Here is a 27,277-nt window from a genome sequence, read left to right as displayed (position 1 = left end):
TGAGCACTGTATAAAAACATGGTTCTAATGTATTAATCTATTTCCCATGTTAAACATTTCAGTTTTATTTTTTCTTCCTTAAGTGCACTGTCCTGTTGTCACCAAAATGTCTGAAAGACAACTGTTGTGAAGTTGGAGATTCTATCTGAATCTGGTAGGTCCTTGTCATGGCCACACAGGCGTTTCCAGTTTCTCCCTTAGTACTCGAACAATGCATTTAGCACAGCACTCATCACAAAAATTGTTTTGTTTTAATGTAAGGCTTTGGAGTTTGTTTGAATACTCCATATTGTGCAATGTAATTAGTCAGTTAAATAATCGGAAATTTTAACAGAATAACACTGAAACTGATTCATTTAGAGATACCCTATACATTTTTAAACGTTAAATTGATTTATTAGCTGCTGTATAGCAAAAAACAGCCTGAAGCAAAGTTGGGAGTGACACGTGGCAGTTCGGGTTTCCCCACAGTGCTGACTGCAGGAACATGATCTGCTGAGTCGTGCTTTCGGAAGTGAATTGGCTTGAGTACACGGAACTCACTGCCATGAGTAGATACTGTACCATTCACATATCAAATGTTCAAAATGTGAATCACTTTTCTCGCCTTTTGTTTGTTTGTGTGGTAATATTAAGAAAATGTTTGTTATCTTATAGTAGTTTTTATAAAAAATTATGCCAGAAAATAATTTTTTCCATTTGTTTTTCCAGCTGTCTTGTATGGAATAATAATTTTAATTGATTATGTTTTTTCTCTGTTGCAGTTCGAATACGAAAATTGTAGTCAGCAACCTGCCTCCGCATGTCAGGATCGAAGACTTGGAACATTTGTTAACGCCTTTTGGACATGTGCAGAAGTGTGAGAAGTTGAGTTCGAGAGAAGGACAGCCGCAAGTGGTCCAGATCAGCTATGACACTCAAGAGCAGGCTCAACAGTGAGTTACCATCCTCGCTGGTCAAAATATATTACAAAATTCCCTATAATAGCACTGAATAATTAATCAAAACATACACTTTACCAAGTAAAACTTCTGATCTCATACGAATTTTGTTGTCACTCTCTTCCATTTTTGTAAGACCATTTTATAGACTGGCAATTGGATTTTCACAGTATTTAAGAAACCCAAGTTTCATCCCTTGGTTAAACGCTCAATATCATGATTGTCTTGAATAAAATTCAGAGATTGCTTGTATGCCTTTCAAAGAATCTCCTGTTTTAATGATTGTCTTTCTCTAATTTTTACCTTTAACGCGCGTAACAAGTGATGTTCCCCCACTCACCTCTTTGTTATTTATTGTGCACACTAGTTCTTTCTTTACGTTATATGCACAATTTCCTTCATAAAAGATTTGTTTATTAGAGACAACAACAACATGAAAACATTAAATTTCTGAACAATGTTTAATTTTTGTTTTATTACTAATAGAAGCATTTATGTGAGTGAGGATCGTCTCAAAAGTTTGAGAAGTGAGAATAGATTTTGCACTACACTTTTCAAATTGAAATTTTGCGATAGACTTAGAAAACATTTCAAACTAACCCCCTTCAGCATCAACAGGGATTGAAAGTTTTCCATACATTGAAAGTACCAAGTATATATTAATAATATCTTTCAGACATCTTCACATCAATACTAGAACAAAAAAAAGAGGTTTGAGGTTTGTAAACCGTTTGGCGTAGTTGTTTTTGTGTGCACGATAACCCCATGGCGAGACTTTGTTTGAACAAAGCTAGTGCAAAATCACTTGTGTAGTTCTCAATAGGTCTGATAGAAGACTCAGTATCTTAATTTATTTCGATAAAATTTTCTGGTTTTTTTCAATATATACTCATAATGAAACTTACAATAAATCAAACAGTATGTTAACATGTTATTATTTTTTAGGTTTTAAATTATTTATGTCAGGCAACAAAAAAATATTTTCCAAGCACCAGTTATCTTACTGTCCCGAGCTGTGATTTTAAAAGTTTATCACCGTTTTGAGATATATTTTATTATCTGAAACACTTTCTAAAGAACAATTAATTTCCCTAACTTAAAAGCCAGCAAATATATCCTGGGTAACCTGGCTTGACGCTTTTTTTATTCACATTGCAACAACTAGCTGCAACAGCTGATGAAGTCTTTTAAATATTGTCAATATTTATAAAAAACTATGACAAAAATATAATATGAACATATGTCCAGTTTTGTCAAGATCTTTATTGGCTAATTAGTAAGAATAATTCAAGAATTGGCCATAAGAGTGTCTGTATAAAATCAAACCACGTTGAGACTTTAAGGGCCACCAATCCAGACTTCATAAAAAGAGTTGGAAATTGGCATTAAAGTTTGCAGTATTATATTATAGAAGCATAATTTGTTCATGTGTTAAGGATACAGTATTAAGATACTCGTTCTGTATTATCATAAATATGTTTAAAACGGATTTTTAGGTCAGGCGCCAAATTGTAATAGTTTAGTAAGTGTGTGGTTTTAAGTTCAAAATAATAAAGGTTACTCATTCGAAACAGTAAAAGGAGTTTTGCTGCTGTTGTTTTTGTTTGCTGAACAATGTTTTGTTAAATTTAGGATTATAATAGAGAGATGACGTTTAATATTGTTCCAGGGCTGTCAATGAGTTGAACGGATGTCAATTTGAGGGAAGTAACTTGAAGGTGGAGTTGGCAATGGAGCGCAGAGGCAGGGGGGGTCCGAGACCGAGAGGGCCCCCGGGGGGATTCCCTGGCATGGCTGGTGGGGGGGGCAGACCCACTGACTTCCCTCTGAGGATACTGGTACAGAGTGACATGGTAGGGGCCATCATCGGGCGCCAGGGCACTACCATCCGACAGATTACACAGCAGACAAGAGCCAGGTAGTGATCGATACAATGTTAATCTGTTGACTTTCTAGGATATTTAAATTATTAGCTAAAGCAGTTTTATCTTAGTGTTATAGTTTTTCACAACAAAATGTGAAATTCAATAACTTTACATTTTTAAAGTTTAGCTATTACTATGGTTTAATAATTAAGTACTAACACCTCATCATAATACAATCAGTATAACAACATTAAGATTTCAATTCAAAACATTGCCGAAATATTGTTTGTCATGTGTGAATAGATTTTTCATTGACTTCTGCAACAATCAGCTATAAAACTGTTGCAAGTACCACAATTAAAATTGCTTATTCACATTCTAATACAATTTAATTTGCCAGTGTTAATTATTTAGCTTTCGTTCTCAATCCTGATAATTTGTATTGATGCTGCTAAATGGCAGGAGCTCTTTAGTTATGAAACTAGTTACCAAGAGTAGATGGCGAGTCGAAAGATTTACAGCCTTATCAGTGAGGGCTCAGTGTGTAAAAATGTAAATATGTCTAAATAGTGGTTAAGGAATTTAATCTAAGTATAACATTTTACTTGATAATGTTTGTGGTTGGCTCTAATGGCATTGACTCACTATCCAGTTGTGGTCCACCGTTTCTGTTTATTATTTACTTTAAAATAATACTTGCTATCGACCTCAGTGTTTGAGAAGAGAAGAAATTATTATGATGGTGAGAAATGAATTGGATTCATCAGTGATAAACAACGAAGGTAATAACTAACTAATTGAATATGTATTTCTTTCAGAGTTGATGTGCACAGAAAAGACAATGTTGGGTCCCTTGAAAAAGCCATTACCATTTATGGTAACCCTGACAATTGTACAAACGCATGCAAGAAGATCTTGGAAGTGATGCAACAAGAAGCAACCAATACGAATAAGGGGTTGGTTTTACAAATATTTTACTGGTTTTTTTTTATGTGCATTGGAAATCATTATTTGCTTTTTACATAACCACACCAGAATACTGTTTATGTATATTAATGTAATTAGAGATTTGGTTCAACCAGATCATCCAAATTTTGTCGTGAAAATCACTTTTTCACATTTCAATTCAGACCGGTTAACAACTAAGCTCGTTAAAACGAAGTACAGTTTAAGTTTTCTCTCTTTTAAAGATCGGGAGACAAATTGTGGGATAAGTAAATTTATATAGTTTTAATATTCACATCATAAGCAGTTTGCAGTTATACTCTACAAGGTACAGTGGATAGAAACCTGAAACTTAGCATAGGCTGTAGAGACACCAAGCTGTGATATATTTTATCACTGAAGGAATTGTCTGGTAACTTACCAGAACTTACATATAGATTCCATTAGAAATAATTTATTGTACTTTATTATAATAATGTTAATATTTTTTTATTTCCCAAAGCATTAATTATCTTTTTACCAAATAGGACTTTTAGGATTTTATTCTTTTATCTAATGTGTGCCTCTATGCAAACTGAGTAAATGTCTTTGAAAAGTATGGAAGACATTAAACTTAAACTTAGTGTGCATTCATAAATAGGTTATGTCCATTTAAAGTTTGATAAATATTCAGCAACATTTATTGTATTTAAGAAACATCATGTATGTAAATTATAAGTTGGGCTCTATTAGAATAATTATCAAGAAACTTTAAAAGTCCTTTTTTTAATGTAGGAATTCTTTTATAATAACTTTAACAGAATATTTGTTTAAATTTGGAACAAACATCTTGTTTCTTCAAATATTCAATTGATAGGATAATTGTTTCAATTATTTATTAGTTTTAAAGACCACGCTTTTTAATATCTGAATTTTTCTGCTTTATTAGTTTGTTAAGCTGATTTAGTAGAATGTTTGCATGTTTTGAGTGTCATTTTTGAATGGAATTTTAGTTAGTTTAAATTCTAATATGCATGATGTATAGTTTTTCTATTAATCATTGGTATGCTACATATTACTATTAAATCAAGGGCAATACTAGTAACTAACAACATTAATTTATTAATATTTAGTAATTCTGGAAAACAGTTAAAACTAGTTTATATGTAATCAATATATTAACTAGTTGTAAATATTGATATTTTATTTTTAATATGAGACAATAATTTATTTATTTACAGCAAATTATTTAAACTAAAAAGGACAAGAATGATCAAATATACTAGAATTAAGAAATAAAATCTTTTTGTACTCCACCAAAAGTAACTAAACTTTTGAAGATCTCATTTCTTTTAAAATTTAGTAATATAATTTAAACCACCCATGTACATTATTAGAGTTGTTATCAGAATACTATGGTATTAATAGGTTTGTATTTTCTTTAACTAATTTCAACTCATTACAAAAACTTTTTAATTAATCTAAAATCATATTTAACTATTGCTTATAATTTTAATGTACATGCAAATAGTAATTTTATATGTGTATCAACATTTACTATGTTATTATGTTCACTAAAAATAAACAGTCCAAAATTGTCGATTACTCAAAACATTGAAAATCATAGACATGTTATTGTAAATAGTATTTGTTGTATTAATATTTAAATTGTTTTTGGGAAATATCCACTCTTGTTCCTAGTCGATTTCTTTAGTTTAGGCTTTTAAATGTGTAGTTAAGTTAAACTTTTGTCCATTGGATTTTCAGTTAGTATGTTTTACTAATAAAAATTTCTGTGAATTTGCAGAGAAATCACACTGAAGATTTTAGCCCATAACAATCTGATTGGTAGAATTATTGGGAAAGGTGGAAACACAATCAAACGCATTATGCAAGACACGGACACAAAGATCACAGTTTCAAGGTAATAACCATTGCCAGTCTCAGTAAGTAGACCCAGATTGTATTACGGCTTACTTTGTCCAACCCTTATATTGAATAATTAAAAATTAATATTTAAATATCAAGAACCAGTCTTGGTTGTATATTTCTTTGTTCTAAATCATTATTGTGAATGGCCTTGCAGGGTTGAAAGTTACTTGAATTCATATGTATATTTAGAGGAAGTGAGTTCGCGTCTATGGCCATCATGTTTGCTCTCAGCTAAGACGGTTTTAAGTATTATATAAACAAATATAATAAAATATTTTATGAATTTATATAATTTAACATTTTAGTTAAATAAATTGAATTGATTGATGATCAAATGGTAGCCTCTCCACCAATTCTTTAGTGGCCACCAAAAATAGAATATTTTATGTCTAAAAGATTTGACTTAAATACATCAAATCATTAACTGTCTAGAAAGTTGATTTTGAGCAAATATTAATGGACATGGTCTTTTCGGATGAAATCAACATAGAAAGGCTATGCAGTAAACTTGTAATATTATAAAGAAAATGATCTGCTCATAGATGCTACAGTAAATAAATGACTATAAAGTTACAACACTTAATTAAAATTATCAAGTGAATCTAGCTATACTATTGAACCAATTTAAGTTTTTTTTTTCTTGGAAAGAAAAATATAAATACAATCGTATGAGCTATTGTCTTACTTCTTGTGGAAGTATACCAGGTGTGGTGGCAGTTCCAATATTCATACATTTAATCACAACAAAAATAATTCTTTATGCTTGTATTATGTGACAATTTAATCAAACTTGGCCTTCATAATGTGGAATAATGATACCACCCATGCATACATATTTTTATTTTCAATAAAGGTTGGAAATAGTAATTATATGTTACATGTTCACTGAATTTATGGGATAATCTGTATTAAAGTTATTTACATTACCTAAATAACTAGATGGCAATCATAGAAAGAAGTTAATCAATTAGTGTTTTTTGCCTTCTTTACCTTGTGTTACCTTGTTTACATTTATTACATGAAAATCCTAATTATTTCACCAATTAAATATCAAAGCTGAACAAGTTAAATCTTATATACGCTAAGCTTTCTTGCAAAATAATATTTTTTTAATATTATGCTTTGAAATTAATGAACGTTTATGTCAACTCTAATCCAAGAGCAGAGTACATAAATGTCATAAGTGTGACTGGAAGTTTGATGATGCATTATAATAATTGTATTGTTTAAGCATAAAGTGTGTTTAAGTAGCAGCATTGATAATATTAGTAGTGTCAACTGAAAGAGGGTCATCACAGCGAAGGGCTGCATAGATAACATTTCAGTAGTGCAGAGTATGATCAATTTCAAAGTATGGCAACAATAAAAGAGAGAGGTCTGCAGGTTTGATTACGCCTGATGATTGTGATGTTTTAGTTTGTTTTCCAATGGCGCCATTAATGATACCAACACGTTCAAATTAGAGAGGATCACTACTATGAGTGCTAATGTTTGGCTGAGTAAGTGAGAGAGAGAGAAATCTGCAGTTTAATTGTACCTGATGATGGTGCTGTTTTAGCATACAGTTTGTTTTCATGTTGCAGCATTAACGATATCAACAGTTTCAACTTGACGTGGTTAGTTATGGTGAAGTTCACCTTATTAGCAGAGAGTATAATCGCTGTCAATGTTTGGCTGAGCTAGAGAGAGAGTGAGAGAGAAATCTGCAGTTTAATTGTACCTGATGATAGTGCTGTTTTAGCATACAGTTTGTTTTCATGTTGCAGCATTAACGATATCAACAGTTTCAACTTGGAGAGGATTATCACGGTAAAGGGGAGCATAGACAACATGTCAAGAGCTGAAAGTATGATCAGTGCCAAGTTGCGTCAGAGCTACGAAAATGACCTACAAGCAATGGCTCCTCAAAGTATGATGTTTCCCGGACTGCATCCCATGGCGATGATGTCAACATCAGGAATGGGCTACAGTGGACGATCAGGCATGGGCTACCAGGGAGGCTACCCTGCCCCGTACCCACCCATGTACCAGGGCGGACCCCCACCCATCGCCAGTGCACCCCCTGGTGGTGATGCATCGGTAACTACCACCTTTATCATGACAAAGTGCCTCAAATAACTGTTTACCTTGATCTATTTTGTAGTTTTAAAATCTCTTCCAGAGAAATCTCAAGTGTGCCAAGAGATATGCAAGCTAGATTAGGACTTGTTGCATACACTCTTTCTAAAAATAAAATTTGTTGACTTATAATAATAAGATATAATCGTGTGATATACGTTTTTATATGATAAAATATACTATGTTGCCACATAATTTACAAATGAGTTTGAATAATATAAAAAGGGACTAAGGTTACAATTTCAACCTTTTATATAAATGGCTTCATCACCAGTTTTCCCATGTATATGTGCTAATCAATCTTATTTTTCACTGTAAAATGTGCCATAAAATTGGTTGGGTTTTCGATAAATTGAGTTAAATATTAAAATAACATAAGCAAATATTAATATTTAAGGCCTGGATTATTGTTTGTACTGAATTAATCAGAATACAATGTAACTCTTAATGATTGATTAATTAATGACTAACAAATTTACCGTTTTCACTTTCAAAATTTAATGAAATCTAATTACTTTTCATTTTTAAAGCATAGAATTTGATTTAATAGAAAAGTTGAACATAATAAATATAAAATTATTGTGTATGAAATTATTGTAAATTAATCTAATTTAAAACTTTTTACAAATAATTAAGTTTCTAAAAATATATGTGATGTAAATTATTATGTTTTTCAACATCAGATAATTTTTGTTAGGTTTTCCATTTTTATACAATTTTAATACGTTTTTCAAGAAGTTAAGTAGTCATTATAATATACCATAAAAATATCTTTCAAAAAATGCAATCCATACAGTTAAACATTATTAATTTTTAGTTATTTTTTAATTTTCCATCAAAATTGGCCTGAAAAGTAAGTTAAAAAACTAAAGATTTTATTTTTAAAACATGAGAATTAAATCAAAATAAATCATTAATTTTTATTTTTAAGCTAAATTATTTAAGTAAATAGAAATTCAGTTCTAAAACAGTAATTTTATACTTTTGTATTTGGGGTACTACATTGTCTACATTTGCCAGAACAATAGTGTAAGACATTATTACATGGAGGATTGTGTAGATTTCTGCTACTAGCTGCATTAACATTGTATTTCTGTACTTTACTTTCTTTGTATTTTGACCATCTTATTTTATTATTTATTGCATCATTTTTAATGTAAATTTATTCATGTAGATTAGTTTCTTTATTTTAGTTTAATTACAATTTCAGTTCATAATAATATTTTAAGGTAGGTTTCTTTTTATTACACATCACATTTCAAATAATTTATAATTTTAAATAATATTGTGTTTAAAAGGTTGATTTAAATTTATATTCACTAGACAAACTTATAATTGTTGATTATTAAGTCTGGCACTGGACATCTGTTGCTGAAATACGGTTTGTGTTAGATATGTTTTCATGAGTCATCTGTGCCCCTGTTCTCAAAGTGAAGATGCCATACCGTATTTTCTCGAAATGTACCGGATTGTTAATATTTATCCATGCCATACTCAACTCAAAGATTAGGAATCCTGTCATGATTTATTGCACGAGTTTTAACAAAATAAAGTGAGCACATCTCAACGCCCATTTATGTGACAAACATGCTATCAGTTTCGAGAAAATGCGGTATAAAAATGTTATTTCTATACGGTTGGATGAATGGTTGGTCGATGTGTACAGGATCCATTGTATGGCGGATACGAACCACCATTCCTCAGTGACGCAGAAGGCTACGATCCCTACTGCGCCATTGAGGTTAGCATTCACAACCCTAAGGTTGTCTTAGAAAATCTTGCGATAGCATGCTGTTTTTAATTGGCTTGAGCTTACATGTTGTGCTAGATTTTTTCACTTGAAAACCACAATTTTTCAAAATTTATAAGCTTTTTAGTCTTATTATTTATGTATGGATTGGGAACAACTAGTAGGAAAAATATTTTGATGACGTCACAAGTACTTGAATTGAAGGCTCATTAATAGTAAGTAAATCCTAGCGTGCATTTTTGCTTGTATTTTTACGCTTGGTTGTTGTTTGCGTGTGGTTTTAATTTTGGAATTGTGACATCTTTCCTCTTCTGTCCCTTTTACTTCTATATTTGTTTAAGCTCTAACAATTAGGAAGTAATACCACTACTGAACATTCTAGAAGTCCTATGGTGTTCCCTGACCAAAATATTTTATTAACTAATATAAATGTAAGTTAAAAAGCAGGAAATAAAAATATAATATTTGTTGGATTAATGTGGTTTTAATTTTATACTTCAGCATTAACAAAGCAGTTAATTATTTAAGATATTTTGTATAGAAAAAGTTTAAACTGTGTCACGGGTTATTCACTGTGGAAAAAAGTAATAGAAAAAATGTGGGATAAACCAAGTAACCAAACTTAAATGTACATGTGGAATACTTAGTCTAATAAAAATTAACTATTGTTGAAGGTCCATTGGGTTACTTTCAGATTTATTTGAAAAAAGAAGTAGAAAAATGTATGAACCCCTCAATGTTGTTTCACTGACAATCCGATTTACAAACTAGTGGTTGCTGTTGACAGTTTTTGTTTAGGCAGCATTTCTATGCGATCTATTAGTAGAAATTGAAACTATTTCAAGCAGTTATTTCTCTCACTAGAAGAGGACTAATCATTCTCTTTTATATTACTTCAATATTTTGTTAGGTTTATTCAGCCTGGGATTTTTATAACAAACAAATTACTTAAATCAGCTGATACTTTTAAAATTATACAACCAATGGTACTGCTGATTAGAATGTCTCAGATTTACATTGTTTTTATTATGTAGTGTCCCAAGATATCACTGCTAGTTGATATGAGTCTATAACATTGTGAATATTATTTTACTGTACAACAGTGCAAAATAGTGTAAAACAAATTTTGTAGTTGGGTTTGTCTTGTAAACTTAACCTAATTATGACATTTTTGTTGTTATTTTATATAATATGAACAGTTTTGTATCGAAAGTAGTATATCTATCAACAGTGAGTTATACCAAAACTTCCAAAAAATGGCAAATAACAATAACTGGCTGATTGAGTCACTGACTGACTGGTAGGCAGGAGAGATGGGCTTGTGAAATTCCCCACTTTAAAGGGTTAATTAGTACCTTTCTAGACTGAATTGAAATTTAACACAAATCAACCGTTAAAATGCTCAGACAGTATATACCTATCTAGTAATAGAATTGAATTGTTTTTAGTTTGTATTTATTTTGTTGCTTGGTATTTTCTGTTCGATGATAATTTCCACCTAATAAACCTTTTTTTTTAATTTACTGCAGTTGTAGCAGAGATTTACATGCTAGTTAAATCTGAAGTGTAATGGGAGTAGTTAGTTTTTAGAATTAAATTTGTATTTGTTCATCATTAATTATAACATTGTTGTAGAAAAAACTAGAATACACTTAATTTAGGTTTTTAACAGTTATTAACTTTTTTTCATCATAAGCAATACTATGCAGAGACCCAATCATATCAGGATAAATAAAATCTTGTTTTAATAAATAAATCAGTCAAACCAAAATTTTAGGAGGAATATTAAGTCATTGTATATGTCCCATATTAGGTATAGAAATCTTATAAAGTAAACTGTATTTTCCTTGGATTTTAATATAACAAACATAGTTTCAATAAAGCACTGCTGATCATGCTCTCATCATGTTGCCTGTTTAGATATGGTGAAAGGATTTTGTTCATTCATCCATCTTATTAGTATCATGACCAATTCTTTAAAATAAATCGTGCATGGAAGTATTTAGTGACAACCAACAAAGCAAACTAAATTTGTGTACATGTAGTGGAAAGCTTTGTTTGATAAAAAAAACTTTCTTAGATATTATGTTTGCAACATAAATGGAAATTGGCACGAGGCATTAATAGTATATATATACGTTTTGTACTAAAAGATTTTATGAAAATAAGACTACACTGATGGAGGAAGGTGGACTATTTTATTAAATGTTATTGAGAATTTCTAAATTAAATTGTTAGTCTTCATTAAAAAACTTGGATACTATCATATTAACTATAATAAAATATGTGTCTGATCACAACTGCCATATACTAAATTTAACCTCAATATATATTTAAATTATATTTGTTAGTATTTGTGAGGTTGCTAGTGGAACAAAAACTTGCCAAATTGTTATCTATTGAATGATGGTCAAATTTGGGAGTTTTACAGACATTATATTTTCTTATTGACAGACGATTTTCTATTTGAAGTAACATAATTGAAAGTACATTTTAATTAAAATTTTTTCACTGGTAGTTAAGTCACAAAGTATAACATTTTATTCATCATTACATTTTACAAAGTGGTGTCTTGCATTTATAAAGTCATAAATAACAATTAATATACACTAATTTTTTTATGCACATATCTCTGCATTTAATGACTCATGTTATATTAAATTTTCTTATTTGATCAGGTATAGTAACAATGTAATAATATTGTGGCCATAATTTAAAATTAATGTTTTTTCTCTCTAGTTATATCACCATTAAATAATAATAAAAAAAAAAAAAAAAAAAAAAAAAACTTATTGCTATTAAATCGCTAGGTTGTACAATACTGACCTCAGTAGACTTTGGGTACAATAGATAAAACAGAATTAATAAATTGTTCGATAATTAGTTATTTGGTCTGAACTAAGCTGATTCTATTTATGTTTAATACTAAGTTTTATTTATTAAGCGAGTGCTGCTTGCGAAATAAACTGTTTATTGCCAATTTTGGGGTGGATCTCGTATTATCCAAATTTCGCCCATTTTTTGTTGTATATTTTTGTTTTAAAAGACAATGGTAAGGATAAAATCTGTAAACAAAACCCAATTGTCCTGTACAAAAAAGGAATAACTATCTTGAACTGTATTAAGTTTTGTTGTAAAATTTATTCCATTATTTTCTTTTTGTAACCTTTTGGAATTTGTGTTTCACTTCCTCTTCTCATTTACCTTATATTCCATAGTTTTCAATCTTCTGCCTATATGGGTCAGAGGTCAATTAAAATATTTATTAGTCAAACAAAAAACAAATCAGTTACATTTATGTGCTACACATAGTAGCACTATGCAATTGTAATATTGAATTTTTCAGTTCTATATGGGGCTATATGTTTTTTATTTAATTATTAAGAGGGTGTGGTATTGCAGACATTTTTTATTATTTATTATATATTTGAAATTTGTGTACACTTTGCTCTTAAAACACCTTGTGTCACAACAAGTTTAATATTTTCTTATTATGTGATTTTTCTAAATCAGTGTACATGGAAGTATTTATGTTTTATTTTTTCCAATTGTGAAAATTAAATTTGTATTTACAGGCACTTTTCCTCTGTGTTAATTACCATTTGTTCCACATTTTATTTAATTGTTTGTTACTAATTCCATGGAGTGTGTTTATTTTTAGATTAAAAAATTATTTAATACACAGTATTGCTTAATTGAATATAAATTGAACTTGTGGCTCTTAGTCTTTGATTTTTAACACCACAATTTGAAATTGTTATATATTATGTGGATTTGTTGCAGTTTTAATTTACAGAGTTTTTAAAATTATTTATTAAACAATATACTTGACTGAGTAAACGTTTAAGTTACAACAAAGTGCTCTGTTGTGATGTTTTAGAAAACTTGTGATTCACAAATCAGAATTTTGATCCATGTTAGAAAATTAAATGTTTTTATTTTATCGACACATTCTTTGATTGTTTATTAAATAAGTATGCTTATTCAAACATTTTTTGGGAATACATATTTTATCTTTTGATTTGTTTTCAATGTAGTTAATTTCATACAATTTAAATGTTGCCTTAGGCCTGTTGACTTTTATTTAGATTTTAGATAGCATGACTTATTTTACTTGCAAATATTTAAAGTAACAGTCAGTTATTAGAATTTTGAAAATTAATATTTATTAAAATGTGGGTTATTTTTTTGTAATGAGGGTTTTTTCTGCAAAAACTTTAGCCAAGGTATTCCTTAACATTAATTTCAGTCTGGCACAATTCCCAGTCTAATGAAACCCTCATTTGTGAAACTGAGGTACCGACTACTGGTATAAGTGTCTGGATCTGTGCAAAATTTAATTTATAATTTTTTATATAAAATCATGTAAGTAATCTCTTACTTTGTTTATTTTCTACATTTTTACACTGAAAACTGTAGAACTTAAAAGACCAATAACATTGTTTTCCAGTTTTATAAAAATGCCAGATTAATGATTTTTTAATTGAATTTGAGGGAGTTTATTTTTTAAGTGAGTTACTTTCAGTGATCAAAAACTTAGATGTATGAAAAGAGATTTTCATGGTAGAGCCAGATGCAAAAATCCAGTAAATATGTTTTTAATTACAGCAAAATTTAAACGTAATATTTATATTCTAATTGTTATTTAGTGCATTGCAAATACTGTATAATGTATACCTAGATATCAGTTTTAACTACCTCAAAAAGTAAAACTTAATATTTATAATTTTCCAGGAAACAACATATTTATACATCCCGAACAACGCTGTAGGTGCTATAATTGGAACGAAAGGATCACACATTCGCAACATGATCAGGTTCAGTGGGGCATCAGTTAAGATTGCACCAATGGATGAAAATCAGAAAGATTCACAACAAGCAGAGCGGAAAGTGACCATTGTTGGCTCTCCAGAGTCGCAGTGGAAGGTATGGTTGCTAATGGCTCATCTCTACATGACGCTTGTTACCGTTACATTGCTCCTTAACATCATCATACTCTACCATTCCTATTCTCCATCAGTCTATTGTTGTCAACTCTACATAACACTTGTTACCGTTACATTGCTCCTTAACATCATCATACTCTACCATTCCTATTCTCCCTCAGTCTATTGTTGTCACCTCTACATAACACTTTTTACCGTTACATTACTCCTTAACATCATCATCATATTCTACCACTCCTATTCTTCCTCCATCTATTGTCGTCAGTTTTTAAAGCCAGACTTTGATTATAAAACCTAAAAGACTTACTAAACTTAGATAAGAAAGACACAAGATAAGTAAGATGAATACTTACTGCAAACATCACCTTTTTCTTTTTAGTCTTAAAAAACTATCATGCTTACTTAAACTTATTTGGCTATATGTGTGTAGTGGAAGGGAGTTAGTTAAAATAGTAAATACTGGAAGTTCAGTTTAGTGACAACCCATTGACAAAATGATTGGTGATTGTGCCTCCAGATAATATGCTAAACTACATTACACAGGGCATATCCGTATAGTCCTCAAGACATATACATTGAATCAATTTGTATTGTATGATGCTATCATAACACACAACTTTTGTCTTTTTAACATTTATATTGTTTATTATTTTTAATTATGAAATGGTCATTATTTGTAAAAAAATAGAAAATGATAATTTGTACAGTTTCAAATATAGATAACATTTTTATTTTACCTTGTATCAATCATCATGGACAGATCGTTGGGCTTCAGTCAGCAGAAGAACTGTTTTTGTTGATACCTCAACCTACATTTAAACCATCTATTGCACGTAATCTGACTCAGTATTGGTTTATTATAAAAAAATTACAAACAAAACGAAAAGTTATGCTTTAACTCTTTCAATTTAGTTAAGAAAATATATGTACCATTTGAACATTAATTCAACATATCTATGTATTAACATATTTTATTTTAATTTATTCAAGTATTTTACAATTCATTTTGCAGATGTATTAATATCAGGTCAGCCTTGTGTCACTCAAAACAAAATTTGCTTGGTTGTTAATAAAACGGTAAAACCTTCTTAGATCTAAGAGCAGCTAATTCTATTCAATTCCTATGGTGCACTTTTTGTTTAACAAACATAAGGAAAAGGGATAAAAGGTAGGAAAGTAAGTAAGTACTGTAACAATTAAGACGTGAAATATTCAATATATGAGTGTGGTTTTTTGTTGTCTAAATCTTAAATATAAAGGATGATATTAATCAGTAAGAATATTTTTTCCATCTAAACAGTTTAGAAAAAGAAGTATGCATCTCAGGTTTGGATGTAGGTGAAAGTTTTGCAGCTGATTCAGTCATTGTATATTCTTCTATCTACTCACATATACAAGTACTATTTGGAATTAAAAGATCAGTACAATTTATAATTTATTCATTACACTTACAAGTTTCATGATCTGGTTTGATACAAAACAAATTATTGTATACCTGTGAACAATGCATTTTTTTTTAAGTTCAATATTCCCCTCCTCCCACCACCACCGTAAGCTCATCAGGCATATGGTCATAGTACTGTATGGAGACATTTAAAGAAAACCATTATAAATTGTTATTTTATATCCTCCATCAATTAGTTTTAAATTACAATAGTCCTGAGTTTGCAGTGTGAAACCAGGAATTTCTTGAGCGTACTATTGACAACTTTATTAGAACAGGGAATTCTTATCCCAGCTTACCTGAAATGTTCTTATGGCTTATGCAAAGGTAAGGATCAAAACCTGGAAGGGTTAGTCTCTGAAATTTTTCTGTTCTCTGATGAATTTAAATTGCGGGTGTTGGTTATGTAGAGATTTTTTACACAGAAAAGTTGAAGAACTTTCAAATATTGTGCCATTATCTGTGCTAGAATTTCTTAGATGCAATGTTTTTGTGAATACGGTTTGGTTATTGTATTTGTTGGGAGTATATTTGGTGGATATATCCATTTTTTTATATCTATCTACGAATTAACTTTCCATATATTGTAATTAGATCTGTATTTTTTTGTCCACACCCGTATATTCCAAGAAAATAAACTTGTGATTAGATTTGAATTCATTTTGCATCTATATAGTGGAGACCCATGTACAAAGTAACTCAAGGAAAGCTGTAAACGTTTTTTATCATTGATAAATTAGAAAACTTAAGCTTTTTGAAAATCTGCATCAATTAATAACTGACAAATAGATTTTTTTTTCCATTTGAACACCCGAATATCAGTCCCAAGTACATGGAACACAATCACTGATAAAAGCAACAAATGCAAGAATTTTGTTACAAAATAAACAAAAACATTTGAACAAGGATTATTATTGCCAAATTATACCCTTTTATTTTGGTTAGTAACTATGTCACAATGAAGATACAGATTTTTTACATGATTCACAAAACAGTCTAGTCTATCAATCATTTTGTGAGTCATATATTTGAAAAAAGATAATACTCATATAACCTTGAGGCTACTAAGTGAAAATCATGCATCCTTTGACTTTTACATAAGTTAAATGTAGACAATCCAAACCTAAGAAAATAAGTGCTTGATTTCTTTTACACATTATATAAGTGTATGCATTATTTGAGAAATTCTTAACTAAAATATCAACTAAGGCCACATTTTAGAAACATACTAACACTACTTTTTAGAAAATATCTATCACTATAGTTAAATGTCAGTTGCAGCTGGCATGCTTAGTATGTGCTAAGGAATGGTTTAATGTTATAACAATTGATACTTATGTTTTTTTATTTAAGCCACGGTAATGATTACTCAATAACACAGATGATAGCCTATGGTAGATGATCTTTCTTGCATATATTTTTTAAAATGTTCAATTAGTAAAAATTGTAGTACTGCTGGAAAAATGCTCTATTTTGGTAGCCCTGCTTTAAGCAACAATTTTATGATGTTTTTAATTTTTGACTTTTTTGAACAAATTATCAATGATTGAAACTTTAAATTATTTACAACAAATAATAATAACTGGCCAAATCCACATTATATTCTGCTGATTAGACAGTAAATGTTGTTTGTGTGCAGGCACAGTATCTGATCTTCGAGAAGATGAGGGAGGAGGGCTTTGTTTCCGGGAGTGATGACGTGCGCCTGACAGTCGAGATCTTGGTCCCCAGTGGACAAGTGGGCCGCATTATCGGCAAGGGCGGCCAGAATGTGCGAGAGCTGCAGCGAGTCACCGGCAGCATCATCAAATTGCCAGAGCAGTCGGCCAGTCCTCCTCCTCAGGACGAGGAGACAACCGTCCACATCATCGGTCCCTTCTTCTCGGTGCAGGTACGTTACTTTTGCAATGCATCAAATATACTACACCTGACTCATTTACTTGGAAAAAGTATAACATTTGTTTAGTCGATTAGTAAGTCATTTGTTGAGTTTTTTTTAAAATTTAGTTAAACTTCGTTTAACTAATCTAATTATCTTCCAACTTCATGCTAATATTTGTGAATTAATTTATGTATCGCAATCAGAAGTATAAGTGCTTTATTAATTTAAATATTATACACTATGATAACAAGTGGGTTTCCTTATTCAAGTCTTCAGAATTATGCATTTGCTCTATAAGTTAGAGAATAAATTACCTTTCATTTTTACAAATCATAACATCTCCAATTGTATATTTTTGTGGTTGTTATTGTTGTGTAAGTAGTGTATATTATGTTTTACAAGCTTGATGTAAAAATACTTAATATTTCTCAAATTTGTTTTTATATTTGCATTTACATTTATTAAATTTGTAAAACAAAAAATTCTATTAAAGTGTTTATAATGTAAGCTTCTTTTTTTACTGAAATTAGGTTTGTGAAACATTAATTATACACTAATTAATGTTTCACAAACTACTAAAGTATTATACTAAAGTGAATACTAAAAAAATTGTAATAAACCTTTATTTCTTGATTTAAAAGTCATTATTAATATAAAATATATTTTTGTTCAATTTTAATTACTATACCACAGATTTACAAAATGTAAGTAAATTGATAAACAAGATTATCTCTGAGTTTAGGGGTTATTCACTTAGATTTCTTCTGTGAAATTTTAATTTATAGTGATATTTGGGATTTTCCTAGTTTACTCTGAATTGATTCCTTTAAAGAACTACTGGATATTTATGTTTTATGTGCGTTCTTCATCAAATGTAATGTATTTTCTGTTTTTAGTCGGCGCAGAGGCGTATCCGGTCTATGGTAGTGGCTGCTGGTGGCTCAGGAGGCCGTACGCCGCGCGGTCCACGCCAGGAGACACAGTAACTGCTCTCGGCCTCGCCAACACAAATACCTCGAAGCGCACGTATACCAAAGACTTAGGAGTGTGGGTTAGGCTAGGAGCAGTCAGTGCAAGAAGTACAAAGAGACCTCGCTAGGTTGTTCTACCCAACTTGTTGTAGATTATATCGGGAGGCAACCGAACCGAGTCTCATTTTGTAATCTAGGATTTAAACAATTGTAAGAGAATTTTCAAATTGAGGGCATTTCTTTTATAGAAAATTATTTAAGTGGTGAAAATCCACTAAGATTATTTTTGATACATTGTTGTCGAATTTTTAAATTTTTGTTAGATTTTTTATTATAATAAAATTTTATTAAAAGTTTTTAAAAATATGGCGCATAGCATTGTTCGCTATGTGGAAAAATGGAGATTCCTTATCAGAGTGTTATCTAAATGAATACAATAGATTGGATTATATACTAGCGGAGAATTTAGGTTTTCCGCACTTTAACACCGTTCGTGAAATAAATTAGTCTGCGCTCTTTAACGCCTCTGTTTAGCCCTTCACCTTGAATTAAACAGAACGGTGAATTTACAAAGAATACTTAAATCCCTTCAATTAGATTATACGCATAGACAATCTTTGAGTGCTATATAAAGATCTCATCTGCAACCTATGGCATACCCTCAATTTAAGTACTAAACCTTTTTTTGAAATGCAAGCACTAGGACTGAACCGATATTGTGAATTTTCCCTTCCTAACCGCCCTTATAACGTCGTTAAGAACTTAAAAGTGTGCGTAATTCAATGAAAATGATTGTTTTTGTTTTTAAATGGCAGGGATGTATTTTTACTCACCCAATAAATCTTTTTACTCCGTCTTACTGATGCCTAGAGATACTACACAAGTTCTCTTGTTTGTTTTTGTTAACGGCAACTTGAAATATGCTCAAGATATATAGTCTGAGTTTTCTAAGTATTTTTCGCTTCTACGAGACAGAGGAGGGCTTGTAATACTGAGTTGTTTGTCGGTTAACGAATTTTTATTGTTATAGGCGTTAGAACACTTCAACTGACACGGGCCATAGCTGCGCCATCAACTTGGTGATTTTACATATTGTTATTGCTGCAGAGAATATTTTATATATGTAATGTTTTATTTACGTACAATATATTTGTCGTTATACAGTTAGAGTTAAGTATACACATATACAGGTTCTTCTTTACCTCAGAGTCAGCTGTGACGTGTGTAGTTGAACTGTTCGCGGCCGACAACAATCTCTTTCGAGCCCAGTTGTTATATTATACAGAAGCGGAAAATGCCTTCTGATTGCCTATGGTCCATGGCTCATAGCAATATGTTGTTTTAAAGAATATTTTGTTTTCATTATACTAACTATAGCCACAATATAGTAGATTATAATAGTGTTTTTGTTTTGACGCTATGGATTATTGTTTATACTGCATTGTTAGCTGCCTTTTATTGTTCTGTTTTTTGTTTTTTATTTTTTATAAACAAATATCATATCTCCTCTACCTCACAAATTGGTCTTAGAGTAGATTCATGTATGTACAAAAACTGGTACATCCGCCTTATTTACAATAAGGATCAAAGGGCATTAATAGTGGAGTCAGTTTAAGCTTTGACGTCGTGGTCTTCAACTGTGGTTTCCTTGGGTACAATCAGTTTTGTTTGTTTACTATCTGGCTTACATCTGTTGGTAAACTGCAAAATTCACATTAATTATTCATAGTCGCTTATTCCCGCCCAAACAAAGCTGTAGTACAAAAACTGTCTCAGGGAGTAGTGACTTGAAGCTCATGTGAAACCAGTTTGTTGAAACTTTTCTCAAAAATGTATATTTTATTAATGCATCCGAGAACTTTATTATTATTATAAATATATATGTATTGTTAGGGTGCTTGATGCAGTCGTAACTTTACCTACACATGTACAACAACATTGGCCTTGCTCATCAGGAGAACTGGTGGCATTAGTATAACATCTAGCAAGAGTACCAGTAGTGTAGGTCAACAAGTTTACGATTGTAAAAAATTAAAATAAAATACTTCCTTCCTCTATATCTGTGAAAAAGTATAAAGAGAAATTATTTACTTTAAGTAATAAATTAGTGAAATCAATGGGCATTCGTTTCAGTTAAGAAATACATTTTATTTAAAGATTTATTATGCATGGTATAAATATATATATATTATATGGATTTCAATGTGTTCTGTTAATAGAATAAATAGATCATATTATATTTGTTTCATTGTTATGTAAAAGGTCCATTTTGGCAATTATCATATTTACTTTGGGTTACATTGGGTAGTGTTTTATTCCTATTTCACATAAAATAGTGGTGTTTCTTTGACACAGTTAACTTTTTTTATTTTTTAAGCCATTCCGTATGAGTTAATTACTATTTTTAATAACCCTACATAACATTGCCAATATTTTTTCGTTATACAATTCAGCCCCTTATCCCAATATAACCACATTTTTTCTGCATTACTAATAAACTGATTCCACCGGAACATTACACATTTGCAAGATGTTATTTTTTTTACTCCGGCTGGATGATGTTTTCATCATAAGTTAGACGATGTGATATAGAATGGTAAATTTAATTTCATATTCAGACTATATTAAAAATTATTGGAACACTGGATTTTTTTAATTTTTATATGAAACAAATCATTTTTAGATTAATGGTCTTAAATCAAAACTTAAGATTGCAGGTTAAATATCAGCCGTGCCTTAAAGTCGGAGTGTATTTTTCAAGGTTGTCCGTGGACCGGTTTGTTATTGGGAATTTTTGACGAATTCGGAAAGATCCTCAAAATAAAAATGATTTGTTGTAATTTTAAGTCTGGGTTAAAATGTTTTGTTGTAAGGGGAGAGGACCTATTGCAAGACTGAGGTTGTTAAGATTGTTATAAGTTTGTTTAGTCCAGTGTTCCTATTGGAGTATTGTAATTTTTGTTACTTGTTAAATTACTTAATTATTATTAATTAAGTTAACCGATTAAAGGTTAGTGACCAATTTTTGATACGGTATGTTATAGTATGCCTAGTGTGTGATACTGTATATGTAAGTAAATGCCTTATACACGGTACAATAACTTGCATCTTAGTTATCCGTGAAGGTACAGGGTAACAATCCAACCATGTCTTGTTGTAGACAGCATTTAGTAAAACTGACAAAATTCAGATTACCTACAACTCGGATTAAAATTTCAAATTAGGAGTATGGCACAGCACATAACCTCTTGTCACATCGTCCCCTCCGCCTCGATTGGTTTGGCATAGCTTAGAACTGACTTATTACTCGGCCTCAACACACAGAGGCTATACTGGGCGTTCAGATACAATAATAAATCAGTTTATATTAAGGATTATATAATGTTGGATGTATAAAAATGAGAGAATTATATCGTCGACTTCATTTTTTGTACACGAACAATATATATAGTCCATGCAAGCATGCTATCTCCTTTTTCTACCATGAGAAAATAAATTATTCTAGTTAAGAAAAATTTTCTAGTTTATTTATCCTGTGTTTTCATCTTAGATATAACTAGTATTTATAATTCAATACACTATTTCGTAATCTAACAGTAGGGGTGGATCTATCAGTTTTCATCCTAACAAAAACTTTTGATCTGGAGAGAGAGAGAGAGAGAGAGAGAGAGAGAATTTCTTTCTTAGAATCCTCTGAATTAAGTACCCTCCACTCTGTTGATGTCGTGCATAAGAAGTGCTAATTCAAAGAATGGATATGTACAAGTACTGGATTAAACTGGTACTCTCTTACATTCAGAGGTTGTACAATCAACATCACAAACATTCCATGCTCTGAATTAAGTACCCTCCACTCTGTTGATGTCATGCATAAGAAGTGCTAATTCAAAGAATGGATATGATACTTGCAGCAAAAGAAATAAAAAATGAAAATCTAGTTCTACAAAGTAAATTGAACAATTCTCAATGTATTCAGTGTTTTCCACCTTTAAAACTGAACACAGGGACTAAGCAAAACATATTTGCTGACCAAAATAAGTGGCAAAAAGTTCCTGTGGCACATGAAAAATCTTTACCTCCAAAAATCCAAACCACTAGTAGTTGGATTGATACGAACAATCGCTTTGAAGTATTGTCAGGAGAGGAGACTGATGAGGACGAATTTGGAGATGACACAGAAGTAGCTACAAAATCAAAAGAGGAAGGCAGGAAACGGATTAACAAAAATAAATCTTTTTTTTTTTAATCTACAAGACAAAATAAAACAAAAAGTAAAACCCAACGTCATACTGCTACACATACCGTTAAACAAAATATGCATGTGACAACGAGACCTTCAATGGAGTCTGGAACAATAAACTAAAATAAAATCCTTATTCTGGCAGATAGTCATGGGAGAGGCTGTGGTGAACACATCAGGGACCGGCTTGGTAGAATGTTAGTGGTTACTTCAATAATCAAACCCAATGCAAATTTTAATGATGTAATTGAAAATATTGAAGAACTAACAGAATCCTACCAGAATGGGGATTATGTTATTGTCTTAGCAGGAACAAACAATTTCAACAATAGAACACCAGATTTAGCTTTTCGGGTTGATTTAATAAAACAAGTAGCCCGTAAAAACCAATGTAGTTATACCTGGAATTCCACATAGATTTGATAAGTTGGGGTTCAACACCAATGATGCTATTAAAAGATACAATATCAAACTGATCGAATACATAAGAGTCTCAAAACTTGATAACCTCAACTTTGTCATTGTTCCAAATACTAAATATACCTTGCATGATCATACCAAACATGGCCTGCACTTTAATGCAAGCTGTAAAATTAAACTCAAACCAAAATTGTCTTGGAATTAAGAATCATATATCCAAAAATATACGAGGTTACGTCATTCCACAAGCTACTGAGAGTGAACTAATTACACTTCCCCATGAGACGTAAGTGGATGCTGTCAAAGGGATCACTGATATACCTGGAGGAGAAGCAGAGTTCACCTACATCAGAAGTGCTGCAGTCACATGAGGAAAGTGCCAGTGTTCACCACAACTATAACAAAACTTGTACAAATGATTTTTTAGGGACACAGGTTCCACCCCCAGAGTTGCAACACAGAACTTAAACCTCTTCCAAAAAGTAAAACACAGACATAAAACTTTGTTAACAAATTCTACGTTCAGCATAGTCCACCAAAATGCTCAAACTGCAACAAATAAGTTAGATGAACTTTCTCTTCTATGTGAGGAACTAAAACAAGACATCTTCATAGTTTCGGAACACGGATTTTCAAACGAAACAATAAATTTTTTCAAAATTATTAACTTTGATCTGGCCCAATCCTTTCAGTGTCAATTTTATAAGGGAGGTGGAGTAGCAATTTTAGTTCGAGATCGAATCAAGTCTGAGGCACTGAGGTTTAATGTAGGTATTGAATTAGATTTTGAGATGGCTGGAGTTGAGGTCTGCTTGAGTTCTCTCGGGAGAATAGCTGTAGTTGGTTTGTACAGATCACCAAATGGCCAATTTGGTGTTTTTTTTTCAAGAGACTTGAGCGGCTTCTAAACTATCTCCTCAATAATTTTAAATATTTTGTTATAATGGGGGATATCAATATTAATGTTTTAAATATGAATGATAAGCAAACTCAACAGCTTAGAGACTTGCTCAAATCTTTTAGTCTTAGCTGGTCTGTGAACTCGCCAACTCGTGTGACAGCGACATCGAGCACTGCCATTGATAATGTCATAACAAACGTACCCAATAGTTCTGTGTCAGTGCTGAACACTGCTATATCAGACCATTACGCACAGGAAGTGGTGATCTGTGGATGTTCAGTGAGCCAAGAATCCCACAACATTATTTCAAGGAGAAATGACCATCCACATAATATAAATCTTTTAAATAAATGTCTGGCAGATGAAAATTGGATTTTTTTAGATTCTTTTACTTCTGCAGACACAATATTCGACTCCTTCAACAGTTGTTTCATGTTCCACTTAAATGTTTGCTGTCCCCTTAGGAAAATAAAAACAAAAGGTAAAGTTCAGAAGAATTCTTGGATAACACCTGGAATTCTGATTTCTAGAAATAAACTAAAATTCTATAATGAAATATTCAGGAACACTAATGATTATAGATTCAAATCCTTCTATAGAAATTACAAAAGAATTTATAAAAAAGTAATAACTGCTGCTAAATCATACGAAATAAACAATAAACTAAAACAGTCATCTAACTTTTCTAAGACAGCTTGGAACATTATAAAAAACTCAACAAATAAAGTATCTTCAAAATCCATTCAGCTTGATGCTGATGGGATAAAATTAACTGATCCAAATGCAATAGCTTTGGAATTTAATAAATTTTTCTCCTCAGTGGCTGGTTCTCTTGATGCTGACCGTGAATTGGAACTGGATACAGTCACCACACATACCCTTGCTTCATCTATGGTTCTGGCCCCTGTGTGTGAGGACGAAGTGGGGCGTATTGTAAGAAGTTTTTCAGCTAAAACTTCCAATGACATAAATGGCATATCAATGTGGCTTATAAAACAATGTTATCAGCACATATTAAGCCCATTGACAAAAATCATAAATGTTTCTTTCGAAACTGGCACATTCCCATCCGCACTCCAATTGGCAAAAGTCGTACCTGTTTTCAAAAAAGGCGATCCAAAGTTAGCGGATAACTATCGACCAATTTCAATTTTACCTGTTTTTAGCAAAATTTTTGAAAAACTGTTCCTGGACCGACTTCTTAATTTTCTTGACAAACACAAAATTTTGTCTGATCTACAATTTGGTTTCAGACCAGGAAGATCAACTTTTGGAGCAATCACACAACTTGTAGACTTTATTGTGGAAGGCTTTGAGACACACCAAAGAACGCTCAGTGTCTTTCTTGATCTCTCAAAAGCGTTTGATACTGTTAATCATGGTATATTGCTACACAAGCTGGAAGGCTGTGGTGTACGAGGGACAGCACACCAGTGGCTCCACTCATACTTGAGCAGGAGAAGTCAATGTGTTCAGGTCCAGAATGCAGTATCAAGTACTATTAGAATATACCAAGGAGTCCCACAGGGATCAATCTTGGGTCCTGTCCTTTTCTTGATTTATGTGAATAATATCCATGCGTCAGCCTTATATGGGAAAATCATTCAATACGCAGATGACACGACTCTCTGTTTCCGGGCTGATTCTCTAACTTCATTGGAGATTCAAACCTTCATTGATCTTAATTCCTGCATTCAAAATTTTCTGGTAAATAATCTCAAAACTAATCATGAAAAGACAAATTACATCAACTTCTGTTTACGTGGGTTGAATACTTATGAAACCCCAACAGTAATGATGGATAACATTGTTCTGGAAGAAACTGATTCTGCTAAATTTCTAGGAATACACCTAGATAAAGGGTTAACCTGGAAAGTTCACATTGAAAGTGTATGTGCTAAATTGGCAACTGGAATTTTTGTCCTTCGAAATTTATCAAAGTTTTGTACGTCTGATGTCTTAATGATGGCTTACTATGGATTAATATTTCAATACCTGTCGTACGGAATTTCTCTGTGGGGCAGTTGTGCCATATCAAACTTGGAAAGAGTATTCAGACTGCAGAAAAAAGCTGTTCGAATCATCGCAAAATTGAACAACAGAGAGTCATGTCGAAGTGCCTTCAGTGAGCTCAACTTGCTAACTCTACCCAGCTTGTATATTTTAGAGACTTCATTTTACTGTCGATTTCTGTGTATATTGATACGAGACAAGAGCTCGGGGGCGCTTTCGAGCCCGACAGCATAGAACAACAGCATTTCAACGCCTCCCTTCTCAAGCTGGGATCAAATTCATTAACAATCTCCCTGAAACACTAAATTTAGAAACAAATCCAAAAAAATTTAAAACCCAATTAAAACACTACCTGGTGTCTTGTGCTTTTTACTCAGTTGGCGAGTTTATGGAGCACACTTGGGATTGATATTCGCGGCGGTGTTGCAATCCTGGGGGTTGATCCCACGAATTATGAATTTTGTTTTTTTGTATGTGTATGAATATGTGCCTGCATGCAACTGTATGGAAAGTCGAGTGAATGGATTTAGTTTTTAAGATAAATACCGTAAGAAATTGGTATTATTGACTATTGCAATACAATGTAATATATATTGTCAACGCAATAAAATATATTCTATTCTATGTACAAGTACTGGATTAAACTGGTACTCTCTTACATTCAGTGGTTGTACAATCAACATCACAAACATTCCATGCTCTTAATTAAGTACCCTCCACTCTGTTGATGTCATGCATAAGAAGTGCTAATTCAAAGAATGGATATGTACAAGTACTGGATTAAACTGGTACTCTCTTACATTCAGAGGTTGTACAATCAACATCACAAACATTCCATGCTCTGAATTAAGTACCCTCCACTCTGTTGATGTCATGCATAAGAAGTGCTAATTCAAAGAATGGATATGTACAAGTACTGGATTAAACTGG

At 31.6% G+C, this 27,277-nt stretch overlaps 1 protein-coding gene across 9 annotated transcripts in view; it reads left to right on the top strand.

The window, feature by feature from the left end:
* LOC124360274 (insulin-like growth factor 2 mRNA-binding protein 1) overlaps window positions 1-22,288 on the top strand; it is an 86,760-nt gene extending 64,472 nt beyond the window's left edge. For 7 of the 9 annotated variants that reach the window (XM_046813737.1, XM_046813733.1, XM_046813735.1 and 4 more), the window contains 9 exons: window positions 765-935; window positions 2,611-2,859; window positions 3,625-3,762; window positions 5,538-5,654; window positions 7,429-7,741; window positions 9,447-9,521; window positions 14,265-14,456; window positions 17,560-17,811; window positions 18,699-22,288. In XM_046813737.1, the coding sequence (XP_046669693.1) occupies window positions 765-935; window positions 2,611-2,859; window positions 3,625-3,762; window positions 5,538-5,654; window positions 7,429-7,741; window positions 9,447-9,521; window positions 14,265-14,456; window positions 17,560-17,811; window positions 18,699-18,788 (1,597 nt within the window). In that variant the 3' untranslated portion in view covers window positions 18,789-22,288. The remainder of the gene's footprint in view (window positions 1-764; window positions 936-2,610; window positions 2,860-3,624; window positions 3,763-5,537; window positions 5,655-7,428; window positions 7,742-9,446; window positions 9,522-14,264; window positions 14,457-17,559; window positions 17,812-18,698) is intronic. The other 2 variants (XM_046813734.1, XM_046813738.1) reach the window with 2 other exon arrangements.
* Window positions 22,289-27,277: the final 4,989 nt, after the last annotated feature.

This window comes from Homalodisca vitripennis, chromosome 4, assembly GCF_021130785.1.
Source record: "Homalodisca vitripennis isolate AUS2020 chromosome 4, UT_GWSS_2.1, whole genome shotgun sequence".
In the NCBI taxonomy this organism is placed as follows: domain Eukaryota; kingdom Metazoa; phylum Arthropoda; class Insecta; order Hemiptera; family Cicadellidae; genus Homalodisca; species Homalodisca vitripennis.
This window is presented reverse-complemented; position numbering and strand designations above follow the sequence as displayed.